General features: G+C 42.6%; 1 protein-coding gene across 11 annotated transcripts in view; it reads right to left on the reverse strand.

The window, feature by feature from the left end:
• RPRD2 (regulation of nuclear pre-mRNA domain containing 2) overlaps nt 1-26924 on the reverse strand; it is a gene marked incomplete at both ends in the record, with an annotated part of 69057 nt that overhangs the window by 4328 nt on the left and 37805 nt on the right. For 3 of the 11 annotated variants that reach the window (XM_080690586.1, XM_080690593.1, XM_080690590.1), the window contains 7 exons: nt 3820-4026; nt 9695-9952; nt 13516-13798; nt 17769-17944; nt 22055-22181; nt 24997-25049; nt 26272-26349. In XM_080690586.1, the coding sequence (XP_080546712.1) occupies nt 3820-4026; nt 9695-9952; nt 13516-13798; nt 17769-17944; nt 22055-22181; nt 24997-25049; nt 26272-26349 (1182 nt within the window). Of the gene's footprint in view, nt 1-3819; nt 4027-9694; nt 9953-13515; nt 13799-17768; nt 17945-22054; nt 22182-24996; nt 25050-26271; nt 26401-26924 lie in introns of all 11 variants that reach the window. The other 8 variants (XM_080690587.1, XM_080690584.1, XM_080690591.1 and 5 more) reach the window with 4 other exon arrangements.

The raw sequence follows: 26924 nt of genomic DNA on the forward strand, positions 1-26924 counted from the left end.
CTGTCTCAGCCTTCCAAGTACTGATATCACAGGTATGTGGCACCAAACCTGGCAATTACATAATATTAAAGATATTTCAGAGCTGGGCGTGGTGGCGCACGCTTATAATCCCAGCATTCGGGAGGCTGAGACCGAAGGACCATGGTTCACAGATAGCCTGAGCTACTTAGTGAGGCCCTCTGCAACTCAGTGAGACCCAGTTTAAAAATAAAGAATAAAACATAGGGCAGAGAGTGTAGCTCAGAGGTCGAATACCCCTGGGTTCCATCCCCAGACCTGAAAAAAAAAAAAAAAAAAAAAAAGATATTTCAGAGCTGGGCGTGGTGGTGCGTGCTTGTAATCCTAGCATTTGGGAGGCTGAGACAGGAGGACTGAAGTTCACGAACAGTATCACCTACTTGGTGAGGCCTTTTGCAACTCAGTGAGACCCTGTGACCCTGTTTCAAAATAAAAAATAAAAAACAGGATTTGGGGTGCAGCTTGAAGGTAGAATGCCTCTGGGTTCCATCCGTAGTAACATACAAACACACACAAAGATATTTCAGTATATCTTACAGATATTGTAGGATAAGTTCTCCAAAAGACCATCTTATTAGAGATAGATATTACTCAAGATTATTGGTAGTAAGTAAAATTACCTTTTACTACTAAACATTACTTTTCTTCAGTCTTAACAAGCCATGAAGTCTTTCTTTTCTGTTAAATCTGTCAATAAGGCTGACAGACAATATAAGAACTAAAAAAAAAATTTTTTTTTTTTTTTTTTCAGTACTGAGGATGAAACCCAGGGGCATTCTACCTCTGAGCTACACCTCCAGCCCTTTTTTTTTTTTTTTTTTTTTGGCGGGTCTAGGGATAGAACCCAGAGGCATTCGACCTTTCAAGCTACAACCCCTGCCCTAGTTTTTATTCTTTATTTTGAAGCTAGGTCTCACTAGGTAGCTGAGGCTGTCTGCAAACCATGATCCTCTGGTCTCAGCCTCCCGAATGCTGGGATTATAAGTATGCACCACCAAGCCTGGGACCCAGCCCTATTTTTTTTTTTTGCGGGTTTGGGGATGGAACCCAGGGGCATTTGACTTCCGAGCTACACCCCCTGTCCTATTTCTTATTCTTTATTTTGAAACAGGGTCTCACTAAGTAGCAGAGGGCCTCACTAAGTAGCTGAGGCTGTCCGCGAATGGTGATCCTCCAGTCTCAGCCTCCTGAATGCTGCTGGGATTACAAGCGTACGCCACCACGCCCGGCTCCAGCCTTATTTTTATTTTTTTTTTTTGGTGGTACTGGGGTTCCTGGAAGCCCTTCTACCTCTGGGCTACACTCCCAGACCTATTTTCTGTATTTTTGAAACAGGGTCTCTTAAACCAGCGCGGCTGGCCTTGATCCTCCTGCCTCTGCCTCCCAAGCGCAGGAATTACAAGTGTGCGCCACCATGCCCGGCCAGCCTTATTTTTTATTCTTGATTTTGAAACACGGTCTCACTGAGTTGCGGAGGACCTCACTAAGAAGCTGAGGCTGTCCGTGAACCATGATCCTCTGGTCTCAGTTGCCCGAGTGCTGGGATTACAAGCGTGCACCACCACGCCTGGCTCCAGAACTAAATTCTCAGAAATTTATTTGATGGTCTTTGAGTAAATACATCTGCTTATGTTGCTGAATACAGTCCTTTGAGAAGTTTAGGAGAATTCCACTTTATTCTATAAAGGGAGTGAAAGGTGGTAGACACTCCATTATTTCACAAAGTACTATTTCCTGAGGTTCTCATTTTTGCCAAAACATGCGTAGTTCTGTTCAAATACAAACAGTCCCTAAAACTAGCAGTTCAGTGTGTGTTGTGCTGTAGTGTATTACTTAATAGTCCTGTGTAACAAAGTCTCTCTCTGTATCTTCATTTTTTTGGTGGTGACACTGGGGACTGGACCTTGAGGGCTTCTACCACTGAGCTACACTTCATCCCCTTTTATTATTTTTTTCATTGTGAAACAGGGTTTCACTGAGTTACCCTGTGCTGTCTTTGGGCCTGTGATAATCCTCTCAGCTTCCCAAGTGCTCAGCACATGGCACACATGCACATGTCACACCCCCAGCAAATTCATGTGTGTGTGTGTTACTGGAAACCCAGGGGTGTTCTTTTATAGAAAATGTCTCTTGAAACAGCGTCTCACTAAGTTGCGAAGGGCCTAAGTAGCTGAGGTTGGCCACAAACTGATCCTCCTGTCTCAGCCTCTCTAATTCTGGGATTACAAGTGTGTGCCACCATGTCTGGCTCAAGCACCAAATATATAAATTTATTTTGTGGAGCTGGGATTTAACCCAGGGACTATTCTACCTCTGAGCTACACCCTTAGCCCTATATTTTATTCTGTGTGTGTGTGTGTGTGTGTGTGTGTGTGTGTTATTGGGGATGGAACTCAGGGGCATTTTACCTCCGAGCTACATCCCCAGCCCTATTTTTTATCCTTTATTTTGAAACAGGGTTTCAGTGAGTAGCAAAGGACTTCACTAAGTAGCTGAAGCTGGCTTCGAACTTGCACAATCCTCTGGTCTCAGCCTCCCAAATGCTGGGATTACAAGTGTGTAATTCTGTGGTGTGTGCCATCACACCTGGCTCAAGCACCAAATTTATTATTATTATTATTTTTTGTGGGTCTGGCGAAGGAACCCAGGGGCATTCTACCTCTGAGCTACACCCCCTGCCCTATTTTTTATTCTTTATTTAAAGTGAACTTTGTCTTAAGATACAGAAGGCCAAGCATGGCAGCTTCCACAAGTAAGCTCTCACCAACCTAGTGGGACCCTGTCTTAAGAATGAAAAAGAAGCTGGGCATGGTGGTGCACACTTGTAATCCCTGCGCTTGGGAGGCTGAGAAGGAGGACTGCGTGGATTCGAAGCCAGCCTCAGCTGTCTTAAGAGACCCTGTTTCCAAATAAAATATGAAATAGGTCTGGGAGTGTAGCCTGAAGGTAGAAGGCCCCTGGATTCCATCCTCAGTACCACAAAGAAAAAAAAGAAAGCAATTTGGTTTTTAGTCTGGTGCATCACTGACCAGATAGCGTGTGCCCTTAAGCAGCTGATATTACTTCTCTGAGCCTTAGTTTTCTTACCTGAAGGGAAAGGATTAAACTAGATGATAACCCCCTCCTTTTTTTGTTTTGTGGTACTGGGTACTGAACACAGATGCATTCTACCTCTGAGCTACACCCCTAGCCCTATTTTTCTTTACTTTTTAATTTTTGTCTCACTAAGTTGTGGAAGAGCTCAACTGTGATTCTCCTGTCTCAGATTCCCAAGTACTGGAATTACAAGTGTGTGTCATTGTGCCTGGCTCTTTTTTTCTTTTATGTGGCACTAGGGATTGAACCTAGAGGCTGGCATATGCAAGGAAAGTGCTGCTCAACTAAGCTAGATCCCCAACCCTTTATGTTTTTTTAAGTTTCCCAGGCTGGCCTCAAACTTTCTATCCTCCTGCCACAGCCTCCCCAGAAGCTCCCCAGTAGTGTGTGCCAATAAACCTGGCTTACACTAGATAAAATTTAAAGTCTCTTTCAGTTCTGACATTTTCTTTCTTTTTTTAGTGTGGGTCTGGGGATGGAACCCAGGGGCATCTGACCTCCGATCTGTATCCCCAGCCCTATTTCGTATTTTTTAAAATTTTGAAACAGGGTCTCACTAAGTTGCGGAGGGCCTAAGTAGCTGAGGCTGTCTGTAAACTGCGACCCTCTGGTCTCAGCCTCCCCAGTACTGGGATTACAAGCGTGCATGCCGGGCTCAGCCTTCACATTTTCTAATTTGTTGTCCCTCTGACATACTGAGTTTACCTTGCAGTGCAGGAGCCGACTGTGTCTGGGTTTTGGAAAGAGCAGACAGAATGCTTTCTGGGGTGATCTCCACCTTCGAGAGGATGTTCGCCAGAGGGTTGTGCGTCGTCGTGGTAGTAGCAGGTGTTGTGGGTGTTTTCAGGCCACTAGTGAGGTTGCTGGGACTGGTAGGCGTTCCTGGAGAGGGTCTTGGTGCAGGACTGACCCCTGGTGGCAGAAAAATGAACTCAAGAAATGCAATTCAAAATGACCTTTCAATTCATGACACTTGCCACTCACTCAACAAGTTTGATATGTTTAATTGGAATCCTCCTGTGACTAATCCACAAGTGGTCCCTTGTCATTGCATGTACAAAGAAAAAAAATCTGAAATTAGATTAAAATTTGCTCCTTCTACTTGGAGCATGCCTAACACAAACAAGTATAAAGTTATTTTCATATATATTATTTTAGAGCCTCAATAAGAAGAGACCAAAGCCGGGCATGGTGGCTCATGTTTGTAATCCCAGCATTTGGGAGGCTAAGACCTGAGGATCGCGGTTTGCGGACAGCCTCAGCTACTTAGTGAGGCCCTCCGCAACTCAGTGAGACGCTGTTTCAAAATAAAGAATTAAAAAATAGGGCAGGGGGTGTAGCTCAGAGGTCAAATGCCTCGGTTCCATCCCTAGACCTGAAAGAAAAAAAAAAAAAAAAAAAAAAAAGAGAGAGAGAGAGAGACCAGAAAACCTACTTCTTTTTTCTCTTCAAATGGCACCAACACTTGGTGCAACTGGTGGGTAGCTGGGTGTGGTGGTGCACGCTTGTAATTCCAGTACTTGGGAGGCTGAGCAGGAGGATCAGAGGTTTGAGGCCAGCCTTGGCTACTTAGTGAGGCCCTCAACAACTTAGTGATACTCTGCTTCAATATAAAGAATGAAAAGTAGGGCTAGGGGTATAGCTTAGAGATAGAATATTCCCTGAGTTCAAGGCCCAGTACTAGAAAAAAAAAAGTATAAACCATGTGTGGTGGCTCATGTATGTAATCCCAGGATTTGGGAAGTTGAAACATGAGGATCACAGGTTTGAGGACAGCTTCAGCAACTAGTGAGAATATTAGCCTAGTGAGACCCAGTTTCAAAAATAAATAAATAAATAAATAAAGCAAGCCAGGTATGGTGGCACAGGCTTGTAATCCCATCATTTGGGAGGCCAAGACAGGAGGATCGTGGTTCTTGGACAGCCTCAGTTACTTAGTGAGGCCCTTTGCAACTCAGTGATAGGTTGCAAAATAGGGCTGGGGTATAGCTTAGAGGTAGAATATCCTGGGTTCCATCCCCAGACCCACAAAAGAACAAAACAAATTATATATACACACCAAAATAAAGAATAAAAAACAAGGCTGCTGGGCATGATGGCACACACTTGTAATCCCAGCATTTGAAAGGGTGAGACAGGAGGATCACTTAGGTTCGAAGCCAGCCTCAGGTACTAAGTGAGGTCCTCCGTAACTTAGTGAGACCCTGCTTCAAAATAAAGAATAAAAAATTGGGCAGGGAGTGTAGCTTGGAGGTTAAATGCCCCGGCTTCCATCCCCAAACTTGCAAAAAAAAAAAAAAAAAAAAAAAAAAAAAAAAAAGTAAAAAAAATAGGACTGAGGATGTAGCTTGGAGGTAGAATGCCCCCGGGATTCCATCCCCAGTACCATAGAACCAACCAACCAACCAACCAACCACCAACCAACCAAAACAACTGGCCTGGGGGTGTAGCTCAGAGGTAGAATGGCCCTGGATTCCATCCCGGCAACCACACACACAAAAAATAAATAGAGCTGGGTGTGGTGGTGCATGCTTATAATCCCCGCACTTGGGAGGCTGAAACAGGAGGATGGCACAGGTTCAAAGCCAGCCTCAGCTACGTAGTGAGGCTCTCAGCAGCTTAATGAGATACTGTTTCCAAATAAAATATAAAAAAGGTCTGGGAGTATAGCCTAGAGGTAGAAAGCCTCTGGGTTCCACCCCCAGTACCACCAAAAAAAAAAAAAAAAAAATAAAAAAATAAAAATAGTAGGGCTAGGAGTATACCTCAGAGATAGAATGCCCCTGGACTTCACCCCCAATACCACCAAAAAATAAAAATAAAATAAAATCAGAGTATGTAAGTAACTTTATGTTTTTACATGATAAAGCAATGGGATGATTTTTTTTCTTTCTTTTTTTTATTTTGCAGTACTGGGGATTTGGCCCAGGGGTATTCTACATCCAAGCTACAGGGTCTCACTAAGTGTGGAGGCCTCACTAAGTAGGTGAGGTTGGTGGCCACGAACCATCTGTGATCCTCCTGTTTCAGCCTCCCAAATACTGTGATTATAAGCCTGTGCTACCACACCTGGCTATAACTGTATTTTGAATAAAAAAAAAAAAACAGTAAAACTTTAAAGGCAGCATGTGACATAGATTAAAGAAAGCAAAACAGTGGAGAGGGTAGTGAACAACAGGAGCTTTCACAGACTAGGTATATAAAATAGTACTTTTTAATTTTTTTTGGTACTGGGCATGGAACCCAGGGGTATTCTACCTCGGAGCTATACCCTAGCCCTATTTTCGATTCTTTATTACTTATTTATTTTTGTGGTACTGGGGGTGGAACCCAGGGGCTTCTCTACCTCCAGGCTATACTCCCAGACCTATTTTATACTTTATTTGGAAACAGGGTCTCACTAAGTTGCTGAGAGCCTCACTACATAGCTGAGGCTGGCTTCGAACCTGTGCAATCCTCCCGTCTCAGCCTCCCAAGCGCTGGAATTACAAGCGTGTGGTACCATGCCTGGCTTTTTTTTTTTTTTTTTTTTTTTTGTGGTACCAGGGACAAACCTTGGGCCTCAAGCTTGTTAGTAGGCAAGTACTATATCTCCAAGTTATATACCTAGCGCCTTAAAAAGAGTCTTATTTGGGAACAGGGTTTTTTTAAATTGCCCAGACTGGCCTACAGCTTGCCTCCAGAGTAGATGGGGTTACAAGCCTGTGCCAGAGTGCCCATCTAGCTTTATTTTATTTATTTATTTATTTGGTACTGGGGATTGAACCCAGAGATATTCTACCTCTAACCCTAAGCCCTATTTTTTATTCGTATTTTGAAATAGGATCTCATTAAGTTGCAGGAGGCCTCACTAAGTAGCTGAGGTTGGCTGTGAACTGGCAATCCTTCTTTTTTTTTCAAGTACTGGGGATGGAATCCAGAGGCATTCCAAGCTACACTCCCAGCCCTTTTTTTTTTTTTTTTTGGTGGTAGTGGGGATGGAACCCTTCTACCTCCGGGTTACACTCCCAGACCTATTTTATATTTTTATTTGGAAACAGGGTCTCTTAAGCCAGCAAGGCTGGCTTCGAACCTGCGTGATCCTCTTGTCTCTACCTCCCAGGCACGGGGATTACAAGAGTGCACCACCATGTCCAGCTCAGCCCTATTTTTTATTCTTTATTTTCAAACAGGGTCTTACTGAGTTGCAAAGGACCTCACTAAGTAGATGAGGCTGTGCGTCAACTGCAATCCTGTTTCAGCTTCCCAAATGCTCGGATTCTAAGCGTGCAACACTACACCCAGCTTCTATAATCCTTTTGTGTCAAATTCCCAAATAGTAAAGATTACAAGCGAGTTCCACCACACACAGTTTAGCTTTCTTAATTAAAGTTTCCAGCTTGTAATCCCAGTACTTGGGAGGCTGGGATAGGAGGACTGTAGATTCACAGCCAACCTCAGATACTTAGTGAGGTCCTCTGAAAATTAGTGAGACCCTGTTTCAAAATAAAGAATAAAAAATAGGGCTGGGAGCCGGATGTGGTGGTGCAGGCTTGTAATCCCAGCATTCGGGAGGCTGAGACTGGAGGATTGCGGTTCGCGGGACTGTCTCAGCTACTTAGTGAGGCCCTTTGAAACTCACTGAGACCCTGTTTCAAAATAAAGAATAAAAAATAGGGCTGGGGATGCAGCTCGGAAGTAGAATGCCCCTGTGTTCCATCCTCAGTACTGAAGAAAAAAAAAAAAATAGTGTCTCATTGAGTTGCAAAGGGCCTCACTAAGTAGCTGAGGCTGCGAGAAGCGATCCTCCTGTCTCAGCCTCCCAAATGCTGGGATTACAAGTGTGAGCCACCACGCAAAGCTTAATTTTTTTTGTCTTGCTAAAACATTGAGGCTGGTCTTGAACCTATGAGCCTCCTGTCTCAGCCTCTCAAGTACTGAGATTGCAGGCGTGTGCCACCACACCTGGCTTGTTTGTAAAATTTTTCCACCCAAATTCCACATTATAGTATTCTTTACAATAGTGAAAAGATGAAAACATAGTAAATGTTAATAATGAAACATTAATGAAGGATTAAACACTATACAGCCATTAAAAATGATGCAGATGAATATTTAATTACATAAAATGGTCAGGATAGGTACTTAAATTTAATTTTATTTATTTACTTATTTTTTTGTGATACTAGGGATTAAACTCAGGTGCATTCTATATCAGAGCTACACCCTCAGCCCTGTTTTATTAATTTTATTTTGCAACGGGGTCCTGCTAGGTTAAGGAGTCTATTTGCTGAGGCTGTCCCTCAAACCTGTAATCCTACTGTCTCAGCCTCTCAAGTAGTGGGATTATAGGCATGTGCCACTATGCCTGGCTTACTTATATTTTGAATAGCTGGTTCTAATATATGTAATACTTTTCAATTATTCAAAGAAAAATTATTACAAATACTTAGTCCCCCAGTCATATACACATATATTTGTAAGGGTAAGCACAAATGGTTTTCTTTCTTTTTTTTTTTTTTTGCGGGTCTGGGAATGGAACCCAGAGGCATATGACCTCCGAGCTACACCCCCTGCCCAACTTTTTATTCTTTATTTTGAAACAGGGTCTCACTGAATTGTGAAAGGCCTCGTTAAGTAGCTGAGGCTGTCTGTGAACTGCGATCCTTCGGTCTCAGCCTCGCAAATGCTGGGATTACAATTATGTGCCACCACGCCCGGCTACAAATGGTTTTCTTTGGGGTAGGAGAATTACAGATATTTATTTTAGTCTCTTTTATTTTCTATAACAATAGTATTATGTATTGATTTCATTTTTTTGGTACTAGGGATTGAACCCAGTGTTATTATACCTCCAAGCCATACTCCTAGCTCTTTTAAGTTTTTATTTATTTTTATTTTTTTGCGGGTCTGGGGATGGAACCCAGGGGTATTCAACCTCTGAGTTACACGCCCTGCCCTATTTTTTATTCTTTATTTTGAAACCGCATCTCACTGAGTTGCAGAGGGCCTCACTAGGTAGCTGAGGCTATCTGCGAACTGCGATCCTCCGGTCTCAGCCTCCCAAATGCTGGGATTACAAGTGTGCGCCACCACGCCCAGCTAGGTTTTTATTTTGAAACAGGGTTATGGTAAATTGCTGAGGCGGGCCTTGAACCTACAATCCTCCTGTCTTAGCCTCCCAAGTACTGGGATTTCCAGCTCTGACTTGTTGTATTTTTTCAATTAAAAAATAAATAAAAGCCGGGCGAGGTGGTATACGCTTGTAATCCCTGCACTTGGGAGGCTAAGACAGGAGGATCACGCAGGTTCGAAGCCAGCCTTGCTGGCTTAAGAGACCCTGTTTAAAAAAAAAAAAAAAAAAAATATATATATATATATATATATATATAATATAAATATATATATATAATATAAATAATAGGTGTCTGGGAGTGTAGGAGTGTAGCCCAGAGGAAGAAGGGTTCCATCTCCAGTACCACCAAAAAAAAAAAAAAAAAAAAAAAAAAACAAACCACCCAACAACAATAACAAAACTGACTGATGGCTCAATTTAAGAAGATGGAAATAAACCTTTTCTCTTCTCACGGAGCTTGCTTACCCGTGTTCTTCATGACTGACGTCAGGCTGCTCAGGATGGAGCTGATCTTTGCTAGGTCCACGTTAGCCAGGTTGGGCAAAGCCAAAGTTGAGGAGGGCGACAGAAGAGATGTCACAGGCTTCGGAAGGGGAGGGGTCGCTGTCATGGTCACAGGCACAGGGGCGCATGAAGAGGCTTTTGAGATACTTTCTGTAGGTTTTGTAGACACAGAAGTAGAGACTGCAGATTTCTCCATAGGTTTTTCCTTCCTATCATCCACTGTTTCAACAAAGAAAAAGAGATATTACATTCTAGACTCTGCTTCCAATATGAAACAATATGAACTAATATTCCCCGATTTGAGAGAAAAAGCGTAACTCTAGAGAGAAAAAAAAATTCACTTCATGCATATGTGTGTGTGTGGGAGACTGGGGGTTGAGGCCTGAAGGAGGTCTAACTTTTAAGATACACTCCAGCCATTATTTATTTATTTAATTTTTTTGCGGTACTAGAATGGAACTCAGGGGATTTCACCTCTAAGCTATACCCCCAACCCTATTTTTTAATTCTTCATTTTCTTAATTTTTTTTAATTCTTCAAAATTCTTAATTTTTCAGGGTCTCACTGAATTGCAAAGGGCCTCATTTAGTAGCTGAGGCTGTCCATGAACCCAGACCCTCCAGTCTCAGCCTCCCAAATCCTGGGATTACAAGCATGTGCCATCATGCCTGACTCATTTTTATATATTAAAAAAAAAAATTTTGGGGGGGGGGGTTACTAGGGATGAAACCAAGGGGCTTTCTACCTTCAGGCTACACTCTCAGATTGATTTTTTTTTTGCGGGTCTGGGGATGGAACCCAGATGTATTTGACCTCCGAGCCACACCCCCTGCCCTATTTTTTTATTCTTTTGAGTGGTACTTGATTTCCTGAAAACCCTTCTACCTCCGGGCTACACTCCCAGACCTATTTTTATACTTTTTTAAATTTGGAAACAGGGTCTTGCACGATCCTCCTGTATCTGCCTCCCAAGCAAGGGGATTTTAAGCGTGCGCCACCACGCCCAGCTTTATTCTTTTTTTTTTTTTTTTTTTAGGTGGTACTTGGGGTAGAACCTAGAGGCTTTCTACCTCCGGGCTATACTCCCAAACCTATTTTATATTTTATTTGGAAACAGGGTCTCACTAAGTTGCTGAGACCCTCACTAAGTAGCTGAGGCTGGCTTCGAACCCGTGCGATCCTCCTGTGTCAGCCTCCCAAGCGTGGGGATTACAAGCATGCGCCACCACGCCCGGCTCTGGCTTTATTCTTTAATTTGAAACAGGGTCTCACTACGTTGCGGAGGGCCTAAGTAGCTGAGACTGTCCGCGAACCACGATCCTCCAGTTTCAGCCTCCTGAATGCTGGGATTACATGCATGCGCCACCACTCCCGGCTCAGACTGATTCTTTTACTCTTTATTTTTAAGTAGTCACTAAGTTGCAGAGGGCCTCACTAAAAAGCTGAGGCTGGCTCTGAACCTGCACAATCCTCCTGTTTCAGCCTCCCAAGTCTTGGGATTACAAACGGGCACCACCACGCCTGGCTATTTTTTAAAAATTTAAAGCAAGGTCTCGCTAATGGCCTGAGAGCTGTGGGAATCAAGAGTGAAGGTATAGCTGGGTACAACTTTGAAAGAAGGATCACAGGTTGGAGTTTACTGAGAATTAGGAATTTAGTGACACCTGAGCAGTTAAGCCAGGTGCTGTTTTAAATTAAAAAACAAGCCAGGCATGGTGACACATATCTGTAATGCCAGTACTTAGGAGGCTGAGACAGAGAATTGTAGCTTTGAGGACAGCATCGGAAATAGAGAGAGACTCTCGGAAACCTAGCAAAACCCTATTCCAAAACAACAACAAAAAAATAAGCTGGGCGTGGTGGTGCATGCTTGTAATCCCAGAACTTAGGAGGCTGAGACAGGAGGATTGCAGGTTTGCAGACAGTCTCAGCTAATTAGTGAGGCCCTTTGCAACTCAGTGAGACCTGTTTCAAAAATATAAACAATAAAAAATAGGGTTGAGGATGTAGCTTTGAGGTAGAATACCCTGGGCTCCATCCCCAGTACTGGAAAAAAAAAAAAAAGGCCAGGGCATGTGTAGCCCAGAGGTAGAAGGCTTCTGGGTTCAATCCCTAATACCACAAAAATAAGAAAAGGAGCTGGGCATGGTTGCACAAGCGTGTGATCTCAGTACTTGGGAAGCTGATACAGGAGGATCCAGCAAGTTCATGGCTAGCCTCACCTACTTAGTGAAACGTTCTACAAGTTAGTGAGGCCCTGTTTCAAAATAAAAGAATGAAAAATAGGAGCCAAGCTTGGTGGCGCACGCTTATAATTCCATCATTCGGGAGGCTGAGACAGGAGGATCACAGTTTGCGGACAGCCTCAGCTATTTAGTGAGACCCCCTGCAAATTAGTGAGACCCTATTTCAAAATAAATATAAAGTAGGCCAAGGGGTGTAGCTCAGAGGTCAAATGTCCCTGGGTTCCACCCCCAGACTCCCCCCCCACCAAAAGGGCTGGAGGTATAGCTCAGAGGGGAAAAAAAGTGGGGGGGGGGGTTGGGAGCTGGGCATGGTGGTACGCAAGGAGGTAGAAGGCCTCTGGGCTCCACACCCAGTAATACACACACACACACACACACACACACACACACACACACACACACACACAAAACAAAACCCCCCCCAAAAAAAACCAGGGCTGGGGACAAAGCTCAGAATTGGAATGACCCTGGCGTGCTGGACTGGATGTGGACGCCTGTAATCCCAGTACTTGGGAGGCTGCAATCCTCCCACTACAGGAGGATTGCAGGTTTGAGGACAGCCTCAGCAAACAGTAAGACCCTGTTTTCAAATAAAATAAAATAGGTCTGGGAATATAGCTTGGAAGTATAAGGCCCCTGGAATCAAAAACAAAACAGAACGCCCCTGGCACAAACCCTAGCAACAAAATAAATATGGAAATCCATATAAATAGCCCTACCCCTGGAGCTGGTAAAAAATATGATTCAAGCTACACATGTAGCTGGGTGTGGTGACACACACCTGTAAAATTATATATATATATATATATATATATTATTATTTTGCAGGTCTGGGATAGAATCCAGAGGCATTGGACCTTCGAGCTACACCCCCTGACCAATTTTTTTTTAATTCTTTATTTTGAAACAGGGTCTCACTGAGTTGTGGAGTGCCTCACTAAGTAGCTGAGGCTGTCTGCGAACTGCGATCCTCCAGTCTCAGCCTCCCAATGCTGGGATTACTAGCCTGCACCACCACGCCCAGCTTTGTAATCTCAATATTTGGGAGGATGACAGGAAGACCACAGGTCTGAGGCCAGCCTCAGTAATTTAGTGATTTTTTTTCTTTTCCCCTCCCTTCCTTCCTTCCTTTGCGGTACTGGGGATGGAAGCCAAGGGCATTCTACCTCCAAGCTACACCCCCAGCCCTATTTTTTAATTCTTTATTTTGAAACAAGGTCTCAATAAGTTGCAAAAGGCCTCACTAAAGTAGCCGAGGCTATCCATGAATGGTGATCCTCCTGTCCCAGCCTCCCAAGTACTGGGATTACAAGTGTGCGCCACCTCGGCCAGATCCCCCAGTCCTTTTTATTTTGAGACAGGGTTTGGTAAGTTGTCCAGGCTGACCTTGAACTCGCCATCCTCTTGCCTTAGCCTCTGGAGTGGTATTACAGGTGTGTACTACCATGCTCCACTCTGAACTATCTTTGAATATCTGATTACTTGGTGGGAAAGCACACTGATTCAGAAGTTATCAATGAATCACAGTGGACATACCGATGATTTTTGCCCCATCATCTTCTACATCTGAGAGTTCCATGTCTTCCACATCGCGATTATCTGTCACGGGTTCCGGTGTGGCCGATTTCTCACTCTCCATGGCTGGTGACTGGGATTCCTCACCTCCCATTCCCTGAAATGGAGACTCAGATCCAGTGGGGGAGGGAGCATCCACACTTGGAGAAGGAACTGGTGATTCTTCAGGATCAGGAAGGGTCGACTTTAATTGATCCAACTTTTTCTTTAAATTGTTAACTCGGTTAGCAAAAGTTTTGTATGCCTAAAAGAGAAAAAGGAGTTTATTAACTGTGGGGAAAAGACCCAAAACTGACCATTTGACTACACTGAGATTCCCTCATTATTATTAACATCACTGGAACAAAAAAGAAAATATCGTTATTGTTTAAAACATGAAGTAGAGCCGGGCGTGGTGGCGCACACTTGTAATCCCCGCGCTTGGGAGGCTGAGACAGGAGGATCACAAGGGTTTGAAGCCAGCCTCAGCTGCTTAGTGAGGCTTTTAGCAACTTAGTAAGATCCTGTTTCCAAATAAAATATAAAAAAGGTATGGGAGTATAGCCCGGAGGTAGAAGGCCTCTGGGTTCCACACCCAGTACCCCCCCCCCCCACAAAAGTAAGTAGAGCCAGGTGTGGTGGTGCATGTTTGTAATCCCAGGATTTGGGAGTCTGAGACAGGAGGATCACAGTTCGCAGACAGCCTCAGCTCCTTAGTGAGGCCCTCCATAACTTAGTGAGACCCTGTTTCAAAATAAAGAATAAGGCCGAGCATGGTAGCGCACGCTTGTAATCCCTCGCTTGGGAGGCTGAGACAGGAGGATCGTGTAGGTTCGAAGCCAGCCTTGCTGGCTTAAGAAACCCTGTTTCCAAATAAAAATATAAAAAATGGGTCTGGGAGTGTAGCCGGAGGTAGAAAAGTTTCCAGGAACCCCAGTACCAAAACCACCACCAAAAAAAAAAAAAAAAAAAAAAAAAAAAAAAAGGGGGGGGGGCAGGGGGTGTAGCTCGGAGGTCGAATATCCCTGGATTCCATCCCCAGATACACAAAAACAAACAAATAAAAATGAAGTTGTTCCTAATCTTTGCTTATGTATTTCCCAAGTGAATACTATAATCTACATATATGCTTGAGATAGATTTTTTTCTTGGAGTGATACTGGAGATTGAATTTAGGGGCATTCTACCTCTGAGCTATAACGCAAGCCCTTTCTATTTTTTATTTTGAAACAAGGTCTCTGATCTGGGCTTGTAGTCCCAGAATTTGGGAGGCCAAGACATGAGGATCACAGGTTTGTGGCCAGCCTCAGCTACCTAACGAGGCTCTCTTCCAACTTAGTAAGACATCGTTTCAAAAATAAAGAATAAAGCTGGGTGTGGTGGTGCACGTTTGTAATCCCTGCGCTTGGGAGGCTGAGACAGGAGGATCGCACAGGTTTAAAGCCAGCCTCAGCTACTTAGTTAGGCTCTCAGCAACTTAGTGAGACCCTGTTTCCAAATAAGGTATAAAATACGTCTGGGAGTGTAGCCCAGAGGTAGGAAGCCCCTGTGTTTTACCCCCAGTACTACTAAATAAATAAGTAAAATAAATAAAGAATAAAAAAAATTAGGGCTGGGGTGTAACCTGGAAGTAGAATGCCCGTGGGTTCAATCCCCAGTAGTGCACATCAAAAAAAATAAAAACCCAAAAAACCAAAAAAACCTCCCCCATACAACAACAAAAAATAGGGTTTGCTACATTGGTGAGGCTATACTCAAAGCCCTCCCTGATCCTCCTTGTCTCAGCCTCCCAAGCACTGGGATTAAAAATATGTGCCACTATGTCAGGCTCTGAATTAGAAATATAAAGGTGAACTATAATTCATCCTTATTTGCTCCTACCTATCCATCCAACCAACTAATATTGGTAGCTTCAATGTGCTGGTCATCTTTCTAGGAATGTGAGATAGGGCAGCAAGTAAGAAGACAAGACAAAAATCAAGGACAAAATAAAGGACAGCATGGAAGATCGAATCCTACTACTCCTACTATTATTAACATGATTTTTTTTGTGTGTGTGGCTTATTATTATTGTTGCTGTTACTAGGGATTCAACCCAGGGCATTCTACCTCTGGCTACCACTCCAGTCCTTTTTATTTATTATTTTCAAACAGGGTCTCACTAAATTGCTGAGGCTGGCCTTGAACCCGTAATCCTCTAGTTTCAGCCTCCCAAACATAAGGATTACCAGCATGCGCCACCTGGCTTGGCTGACATATTATTTTTAAAGAAGCAACAATAAGCCAAGCATGGTGGTGCATGCTTGTAATCCCAACATTTGGGAGGCTGAGATCAGAGGATCACTGTTCACCACCAGTCTCAGCTACTTAGTGAGGCCCTCTGTAATTTAGTGAGATACTGTTTCAAAATAAAGAATAAAATACACACAATGGAATTCTACTCCTCTATAAAGAAGAACAAAATCATGTCATTCACAAGAAGATGGAAAGACCTGGAGAACATTACTTTACGTGAGATCAGCCAAGTACAGAAAGAGAAGGGACTTATGTTTTCTCTAATATGCCCAAAGTAGGGAGCACTAGGGATACCAGAGGGACCAGACACGGAGGGGAAACCTCAGCAAAGCTAGAATGGAAGGATGGGAGAGGAAGACTGAGGTTGACTAATGAAGGAGCTACATCTGAATTTGTGTAAAAATATGAATATAGCATGGTTAACCTGGACACTCATTATTGGGAGGGGGGGAAGGGAAGGGAAAGTGCGGGGGGAGAGGGCACCAAGCAGTCTGAATGTATGCCATTTTCAGTATGAGCCACATAAAAAAGAAAATAAAAAGAAAAAGTAGGGCAGGGGGGTGTAGCTAGTAGGCTGAATGCCCTGGGCTCCATCCCCAGACCTGGAAAAAAAAAGGAACAATAAGTCAGGAGGTGGCTCACATATGTAATCCCAGTATTTGTGAGGTAAAGACCTGAGGATCGCAGGTACATAGCCAGACTCAGCAACTTAGACCTTGTTTCAAAATACAGTAATAAAATAGAGTTGGGTTGTAGCTCAGAGGTAGAATGACCCTGGGTTCAATCCCTAGTACAAAAATAAATAAATAAATAAATAAATAAATAAAATAAAAAAAAAAGAAAAGAAAAGAAAAGAAAAGAAACCGCTTCTAGGAAGTGGAATTGGTGGGTCTGATAGTATCATACACTTTTGTAACCAGAGTGACTGAAACTTAAATTTGTAAAACAGTTTCTTTCAGAAACGATTACATAGATATCCACTTCCTTTTTCTATTGATGAGGGGTGGGGAGAGCAGAATCTTTAATTCTGTTTACATAAAATTTAGTAATAGAATGTTTTCATCTAGTTCTCTGATTAAAAAAGAAGCACATAGCCAGGCGTGGTGGCGCACACTTGTAATCCCTGCACTTGGGAGGCTGAGACAGGAGGATCACACAAGTTCGAAGCCAGCCTCAACTACTTAGTGAGGCTCTCAGCAACTTAGTGAAACCCTGTTTCCAAATAAAATATAAAATAGGTCTGGGAGTATAGCCCGGAGGTAGAAAGCCTCTGAGTTTCACCCCTAGTACCACCAAAATAAATAAATAAATAAAACAAATAAATAAAAATAAAAAATAAAAAAGCACATATACTTCTGCCGTATTTTATACCCTGTAATAATAACTAATAACTTTTTTTTTTTTCGTGGTGGTACTGGGGGTGGAACCCAGAGGCTTTCTACCTCCGGGCTATACTCCCAGACCATTTTGTATATTTTATTTGGAAACAGGGTCCCACTAAGTTGCTGAGAGCCTCACTAAGTAGCTGAGGCTGGCTTCGAACCCGTGTGATCCTCCTGTCTCAGCCTCCCAAGCGCGGGGATTAGAAGCGTGCGCCACCACGCCTGGCTTATAACTAATAACTTTTATACCCCGTAATAGCGGTGTCTTAGATATGCATGAGCTTTAGCATCAGACAGATCTTAATCTAGTGTCTATCAACTTTTACTATATTATCTTGTACAAGATGCCCTGGGTTGAATCTCTAGTAGTAGTAGTAGTGGTAGTAGTACTAGTACTACTACCACTACTACTAATAAGCCACACACACAAAATTCTTCTCCAAAGTAATTTTCTTCTGTGAAATGGAGATAGTAACACTTACCCTCAAAAAGATACCAGAAGTAAACAGTCTCAGATACAGTAAGTTGAACAGTAAGATAGCTATAGTTAGTACTTACATTGGCCACCACTTTTACTTCTTTGTACTGTGCTTCATAGAAAATTCCAGCATTTTCCAGTGCTTCTGTTAGTGAAGGCCCATTTTTAACCTGTTTATCTAATCCATTCACAAATTCCTCCAACTTAGAGCTTGCCTCTTCAAATTCTTTGGAGAATTTCTTACCCCCTGTTTTATCTAAAACAACAGAGAAAGTATTTAAGATTAAGAAAAGAACAAGTGAAAAATTTACACTTTTGAGGTAAACCCCGTGAACCTGTTTTTTGCTATTCTATAAACCTGTTCCTGCGGCCTTTCAGTATAGTATGTTTAGTTTCAAAATTTTAACTTAAAGCTTCTCCAAATCACAAACAAATTAATTCTTCACAAAACAGATTCGTGTGAATCTGCTAGAGTGAAGAAAGAGTGAAGACATTTTAAATTAAGATAGACACACCCCAGCACTATTTCTATGTTGAAACAGGGTCTAAGTTATGAAGAACTTCACAAGATTGCGGAGGCTGTCCTGCAACCTGAGATCACCCTTCCTTAGCCTCCCAAGTACTGAGATTACAAGTGTGCACTACCATGCTCGGCTTCTTTTTATTATTTTAATGTTTTGTGGCACGAGGTATTTGCCGGGGGTTTGAACCTAAGGGCATTCTACCCCCAGTCCTTTTCCATTTTTGTGATGAAATGGAGTCTCCCTAGGTTGCTAAGAGCATCACTATGTTGCTGAGGCTTCTCTCAAACCTCTAATTCTCTGCCTTAACCTCCCAAGTACCAGGATTACAAGTACAGCACGCACTGCCAGGCCTGGCTCCATTCCTTTTCTACATACACCCACACACATACTCCAAAAATTTTTTTCACTTTTTTGTTAAAAAACTTTTGCAGGTCTGGGGATGGAACCCAGGGGCATTCTACTCCTTAGCTACATCCTAAGCCTCATTTTATTTTTTATTTTCAAACAGGGGCTCATTAAATTGCTGAGAGCCACACTAAATTACTGAGGCTGCCTTCAAACCTGTGATCCTCCTGTCTCAGCCTCCCAAGTACTGAAATTACAGGCATGTGCCACCATGCCCAGCCACTCTTCACAAATCTGATGCCACACTGCTAATCAGGAATAAAAGAATGAGGCTCAATTCCAAATACTGGGATAACAAGTGTGTGCTGCCATGCAGGCTTAAGTCTCAATTTTCTCATGAATAAGCCAGGCATGGTGGCGCATGCTTGTAATCCCAGTACTTGGGAGGCAAGACAGGAGGGTCACAGATTCCCAGCCAGCCTCAGGTACTTAGCAAATTAGTGAGACTCTGTTTCAAAATAAAGGATTAAAAAATAGAGATCAAGTGTAGCTCCAAGGTAGAAAGCCCCAGGGTTCAATTCCCTGTACTGGGGGTGGGGGAGAAGCCAGGCGTGGTGGCGCATTCTTATAATCCCAGCATTCAGGAGGCTGAGACAAAGGGGTAGCAGGTTCCCAGACAGCTTCAGCTACTTATTGAGGCCCCTTGCAACTCAGTGAGACCTTGTTTCAAAATAAAGAATACAAAACAGGGCTGAAGGTGTAGCTCAGAGGTAGAATGCCCCTGGGTAATAGCTAGGTATAGCTAAAATCCCAGTATTTGGGAGGCTGAAACAGGAGGATTAAAGGTTCAAGACCAGACTGAGCAATGTATTGAGACTCTCAGCAACCTAGTGAAACCCTGTTTCAAAACAAAAGATACAAAGGCTGGGGGTATAACTTGGAGAATTCTAGAATGCCTATTGGTTCAATACCCAATACCAAGAAAACAACGATGAAATTTTTAGTACATTTTTGGGTTGTTGTGTGGATTATATTGGGTAACAAATGTTCAAGTTAAAGTATGCTATGAGTCGTGTGTAGTGGTGCATGCCTGAATCTCAGTACTTGGGAGGCTGAGATAGAAGAATCACAGTTTGAGGACAGCCTCGACAAATTCATGAGGCCCTCAGCAACAGAAAGAGACCCTGTTTCAAAATAAAGAATAAAATATAGGGCTGGGATGTAGTTCGGAGGTAGAATGACCCTGGGTTCCATCCCCAGTACAGTAAATAAAATAACATCAAACAAAATAAAATAGAGCTAGGGATACAGCTTGGAGGTAAAACGCCTCTGGGTTCAATCCAACCACACACACACACACAAAAAAAAGTATAGTGTAAAAACAAAATGTAAGCCGGGCTTGGGAGGCTGAGGCAGGAGGATTGCACTGGTTCAAAGCCAGCCTTGCTGGCTTAAGAGACCCTGTTTCCAAATAAAAATATAAAAAGATAGGTCTGGGAGTGTAGCCTGGAGGAAGAAGTGCTTCCAGGAACCCCAGTACCAACACCACCAAAAAAAAAAGTATTGTAAAAAAACAAAAACAAAACAAGAGTGCCAAAGTGAATAAGCTAGTAGTCATTTACTCGTTAGTTAAAAATATTTATCAAATGCCAACTATGTGCTAAGTACTGCTTTAGGCACTGGGACAGAGCAAAGAACGAGTAAGTGTAATTTCTCCCTTCATGAGCCTTATCTTCTAAAAAAAAATCCTATATGATTATATACAATTTGCAGTGTAAAAAAAGAGAACAACAAGCAATTTACAAGCCATTAAGAGTGATTTTCTTCCCCCTAGAAGTGGGGATTGAACCCAGGGGCATTCTACCTCCAAGCTTTATTTTGAAGCAAGGTCGCACGAAGTTGCAGAAGGCCTCAAAAAGTAGCTGAAGCTGGCAATGGACCTGCAATCCTCCTGTTTTAGCCTCCCAAGGTCTAGGATTACAAGTGTGCGCCACCACGCCCAGCACTACAGTGACCTTATTAAAGGGTATGTCCAGCCAGGCATGGTGGCACACGCTTGTAATCCCCACGCTTGGGAGGCTGAGACAGGAGGATGGCATAGGTTCGAAGCCAGCCTCAGCTACTGAGTAAGGCACCCAGCAACTTAGTGAGACCCTGTTTCCAAGTAAAGTATAAAATAAGTCTGGAAGTATAGCCCAGAGATAGAAAGCCTCTGGGTTCTACCCTCAGTACCCCCAACACACACACACACACACACACACACACACACACACACAAAAGGCATGTCCACACCAGGTGTGGTGGCGCTTGCTTATAATGACAGCATCTGGGAGGCTGAGACAAGAGGATCGTGGTTCGAGGACAGCATTAGCTACTACTTAGAAAGGGCTTTACAGCTGGGAGTGGTGGCGCACGCTTGTAATCCCCGCGCTTGGGAGGCAGAGACAGGAGGATCGCGCAGGTTCGAAGCCAGCCGTGTGCTCTGGCTTAGGAGACCCTGTTTCCAAAATGAAAATATAAAAATAGGTCTGGGAGTGTAGGGCTTCCAGGAACCCCAGTACCACCAAAAAAAGAAAAAAGAAAAAAAAAAAAAAAAAAAAGAAGAAGAAAGGGCTTTACAACTCAGTGAGATCCTGTTTCGAAATAAAGGAAAATAAAATTGGTCTGGGGATGTAGTCCGGAGGTAGAAGGCCCCTGGGTTCCATCCCCAGTACCATAAATAAACAAACAAATAAATAGATAGATAGATAGATAGATAGATAAATAAATAAATAAATATAAAAGGCATGACCCAGAGCCTGGCATGATGGCACATGCTTGTAATCCCAGCATCTGAAAGGCTGAGACTGGAGGATTGTGGTTCGTGGACAGCCTCAGCCACTTAGTGAGACTGTTTGCTACTTAGACCCTGTTTCAAAATAAAGAATAAAATATAGCGGGGCGTGGTGGCGCACGCTTATAATCCCAGCATTCGGGAGGCTGAAACCTGGAGGATCACGGTTCGCAGACAGCCTCAGCTACTTAGTTAGGCCCTCTGCAACTCAGTGAGACCTGGTTTCAAAATAAAAAATAGGGCAGGGGGTGTAACTTGGAGGTTAAATGCCCCTGGGTTTCTCACACACACACACACACACACACACACACACACAGAATAAAATAGAATAAAATATAGGGCTGGGTTGTAGCTTGGAAGAAGAATGCCCCTGGGCTCCATCCCCAGTACCACCAAAAAAAAAAAAAAAAAAAAAAAAAAAAAATCTAAACCCCAATTAATCACACATGTGAGATACAACTGTTTATACACAACCTAATATACCCACAAAATGAGGAGAAAAGTAAGAATTTATTCTAGAAATTCATATGAATGAAATCAGTATCAGGAAAACCAAAGATCTGTCTTCTACAATCTAAAGGTCTCTCTATGGGGTTAATCAGTCTGATTACCTGAAAACTACAGATCTGCAAAGAGAAACCCAATTTATTCTGGGACGGGTTACCTTTTAAGCACTTCAGAGTTTCTGTGCTGCACACATCCACCCTCATAGTTGACAACTGTTTCTCCTTCAATTCGATTTGATCTTCAGAACGCTTGTACAGCAGCAGCTCTTCAATGAGGGCCTGCGACTGAACACATACTAGAGTCAGATTTCATTTGTAAGATCATTCAAGTCTTCTACCTCTCCCCATTAAAAAAGAGACTAGCCGGGCGGGGTAGCGCACGTTTGTAATCCCCGTGCTTGGGAGGCTGAGACAGGAGGATCGTGCAGGTTCAAAACCAGCCTTGCTGGCTTAAGAGACCCTGTTTCCAAATAAAAAAATATAAAAATAGGTCTGGGAGTGTAGCCTGGAGGTAGAAGGGCTTCCAGGAACCCCAGTACCACTAACAACAACAACAACAACAACAACAACAACAACAACAACAACAGAGAGACTAAAGCCTAATAAGACCCTGAGTGGAAAAAAAAAAAGGCCCTTCATTTTCCCTGGCAGTCAGGAATATCAATGATCAATTCTCATGTCAAAACTATACTTTCAGTTTCATACTTATCCACAGTAGCACCCATATATGAAAAAAATCCATACGGGCATGGTAGTGCATGCCTAGAAACTAAACTTGAAGGAAGAATGCTTCTGAGATCAATCGTGTGTGTGTGTGTGTGTGTGTGTGTGTGTGTGTGTGTGTGTGTGTCTTCTCCTCCCCCCCCCCCCTTTCTCTTTCTCTCAGCAACCTGAGACCATTTCCAAATAAAAAAATAAATCGGGCTGGGGGTGTAGCTCAGAGGTAGAATGCCTCTGGGTTCAATCCCCAGACCCCAAAAAAAAAATCCTTTTATTATTTAATGCTAATTTATGGATACAGGGTTAAGACTAAGACAAAGGCTCATTTAGATTCTTTTAAAATTTTAGTTATATTAATACAAACTTCTATTCTTCTTTTTCTTTTCTTTTCCTTTTTTTTTTTTTGTGGTGCTGGGGATTGAACCCAGAGGCATTTAACATCTGAGCTAAACCTTCAACCTAATTTTATTTCTTATTTGAAAACAGGGTCTCACTAAGTTATGGAGGGCCTTGCTAAATTGTCAAGGCTGGCTTGAAATTTGTAATCCTCTTGTCTCAGCCTCCCAAGTACTGGGATTAAGAGCGTGCATTACCGTGCCTGGCAGTCTTCTATTATTCTTAAGGAAAGTCTAATTTAGAAATGCTTCATAAAAAGATGAGCCTACTTGGCATAAATTCAATATAGAAGCCGGGCATGGTGGTGCTTGCTTGTAAACCCAGTTCTTGGGAGGCTGAAACAGGAAGATTGCAGATTCATGGCCAGCCTTAGCTACTTAGCGAGGCCCTCCTAAACTTAGTGAGACCTTGTCTCAAAATAAAGAACATAAAAAGCCGAGTGTGGTGGTACACGCTTGTAATCCCAGCATTTGGGAGGCTGAGATCGGAGGATAGCAGTTTGCGGACAGCCTCAGCTACTTAGTGAAGCCCCCTGCAACTCAGTGAGACCCTGTTTCAAAATAAAAGAATAAAAAATTGGGCAGGGGGTGTAGCTCGGAGGTCAAATGCCTCTGGGTTCCATCCCCAGACCTGGAAAAAAAAGAACATGCTGGCTTATAATCCCAGTATTTGGGAGGCTGAGACCAGAGGATCACGGTTCCTGGACAGCCTCAGCTACTTAGTGAGACCCTGTTTCAAAATAAAGAATAAGCCAGGCATGGTGGTGCACGCTTTTAATCCCCGCACTTGGGAGGCAGAGACAAGAGGATCGCACAGGTTCGAAGCCAGCCTCGCTGGCTTAAGAGACCCTGTTTTCAAATAAAAACATAAAATAGGTCTGGGAGTATATCCCGGAGGTAGAAGGGTTCCATCTCCAGTACCACCAAAAATTAAATAAAAGGGCAGGGGTAAAGCTTGGAGGTCGAATGCCCCTGGATTCCATTCCCAGACCCACAAAAAACAAAAAACAAAACAAAACAAAACAAAAAACACAACAACAACAGCAGCAGCAGCGGGGCAAGGTGGTACACTTTTGTAATCCCAGCATTGGGGAGGCTGAGACAAGATCCTGGATGGAGGTTCAAGGACAGCCTCAGCTATTTAGTGAGGCCCTTTGCCACTCAGTGAGACACTGTTTCAAAATAAAGAATAAAAAAGAGGGCTGGGGGTATAGCTCAGAGGTAGAATGCCCCTGGATTCCATCTCTAATACCTTGCCAAAAAAAAAAAAGTCAACATAGAACCAAGTTGATAAAGGCCATTTCTTTCTTCTTTTTTTTTTTGGGGGGGGGGCTACTGGATATTGAACCTAGAAACATTCTATCTCCAAGTTACACCCTCAGAATAAAGCCATTTTATTAATCAATTAATTTATTTATTTTTATTTTTATATTTTGGTGGTACTGGGGGTGGAACCCAGAGGCTTTCTACCTCCGGGCTATACTCCCAGACCCATTTTTAAATATTTTTTTTTTGGAAACAGGGTCTCACTAAGTTACTGAGAGCCTCACTAAGCAGCTGAGGCTGGCTTCGAACCTGTGCGATCCTCCTGTCTCAGCCTCCCAAGCATGGGGATTACAAGTGTGCACCACCACGGCCAGCTCCTTTTATTCTTTATTTTGAAACAGGGTCTCACAAAGTTCCAGATGGACTCACTAAATAGCTGAGACTGGCCAAGAACCTGTAATCCTCCTGTTTTAGCCTCCCAAGTACTGGGATTACAAGTGTGGGTTACCACACCAAGCTCCATAAAGGCTATTTCTCACATTAGGAAAACATGCAATTTTAAGCAATCGGATCCCAATCTGGATTTCTTTAGAACAATTCAAGTTGGTTAGAAGATAACTGATATAAATTGAGTAAAAGCAAATATTACTGAACTCAACAGGAAAACTGTAAAAGGGACAATTAATGCTTTGCTATAATTAACATATTCTGTAACTTACTCGAAATTCAGCAACTATCTTAGACTTGAGTGCGGCTTTTGGATTCGAGGAAGCTGTTGGAATTAAAGAAAAGATCATTAAGAACTCAGAGTTCATTAAACCCAGGAAATATAAAGGTGTACTCTTAGACAAACATGCACATTTCAATCATAATGTAATTCCTAGAATAAATAACAAACTATGAAATTTAAACATTCCCAAGCGTGGTCAATTTAAAAATATACTATTTAGATAGGCCTAGCCAACTTACCTCCAACAGGCCCTGAAGTCATAGAGTCCTAGAATTACTGGTTTGGAGGAACCGAGTGAGATACAGGAAGTATCTTTTTTCCTATAGTCTCACTGAGTGTAAGACGGTCTTAACAGCTCAAAGTATGAGTGTTAAAAGGAACAGGCCATCCAATTAATCCTGAGTAATGGCTGAAGAAAAATTTCTTATAAATAGCAACTCTATTTCCATGTGTTTAGCTTTGGATTTATTTTTCTGCTGACTCAATTCATAGTGAACACAGGCAAGGAATGTCCTCAGTACATTACCACTGTGGTGGTACTTTGGCTGAAATGACGACTGTCGTTGTTCCTAAGCATGCAACTTACGACCAAAAGGATGTTAGAGGACTCCCTGAACCATGAGGAGCATCACATGCTTGATAGAGCCAAACCATCCCGAGCGCTTGTTCCACCTCCCAATTCTCACTGTCTTTACCTTGTTCCCTCCACACCTTCCAGTCTCTCAATATTTACTCCTCAGTCTGCCCACAGCCGCCTACTGCATGCAGTATCCACTCCCTTCATCTCATGCTGGGTCTATACAGCAAGCATAACAGGAGCTCCAGTTAGAGGGCGAGCTTCTTGCCAGGATTTGAGGCCCATGTCTAACTTGGTGGGTTGTATCCCCAAATCTGGAGGGTTTCATGGCTCCCACAGACATGCTTCTGAATGCCTAGTCTCCTCTTCAGCTCTGTTGTGAATGCCAGCTGCCTCTACCTTCTTTGAACCTGAGAATTAGCCTGGGCACTATCATGGTTTTTTTTTTTTTTTTTTTTTTTTTCTTCTTTCAATCCCCCAACTACTCTTGCATCTGCATTTCCTTTAACAGTGGTTTTTTTAAGAAGTAACTTCATGGTGGCTTGTTTAAGTCACTGGGAGCCTCCCAGGCCTGGAAAACACAGGCTTGCCCAGTTTATGTCAGGTACGATGTCAAATGGTCTACATTTTCTTCTGCTCCAAAAAGAGGAGGTAATTTTATATTAGTTGAGATTTTTTGTTCCTTACTTTGTGATTTCTTCCACTGCTTATTCGGTTGTTTGTTCAGATTTTCTTTCAGCTGCTTCTGAGTTTTGAAAGTGGTACCTGGAAAACATTTCAGTTTTTGCAATCTGGCATTATGGGAAGCTGTTCTGTCTGTCCACTTCAGTGCCAAAGTTGTAGCATGAAAAAAGGCAATCCGAGACTGTGTTGTTTCTTTCTGTCCTCCTCTTTCATTTTTATATAAAAAAAAGAAATGCTCACCAGATCTAAGAAGCTGTCAAATAAACAGTTTCTCAATCAATGAAATGACCAATTCTGAAAAGAATAGGGCAGGAGGCTGAAAAATACCAGTTAACAAATTCAAATAAAGAATTTAACAGCTTCTTAGAAGATGCTATTATAAAAGCAAATTTCTAGTCAAATGATGGTCATAATAGCAGATTATCACCGACTTCTACTCGATGATTTATTTGACATGCAAATACAAAAGTCCTAAATACTTTAAAAACAAAAAAACATAGGTATTACAACTTACTATAAATCTAAGTCAAAATGGAGTCTGAAGATTGCCAATACATACTTAACTACTGAACATCTTAGCGAGAATACCTTGTCCAAAAATTATCTAATACTAAGGACAGGGTAGTATTTATTAAACACAATGAAATAATTAAAGC

The sequence above is a fragment of the Muscardinus avellanarius genome (assembly GCF_963383645.1).
Source record: "Muscardinus avellanarius genome assembly, chromosome: 3".
In the NCBI taxonomy this organism is placed as follows: Eukaryota; Metazoa; Chordata; class Mammalia; order Rodentia; family Gliridae; genus Muscardinus; species Muscardinus avellanarius.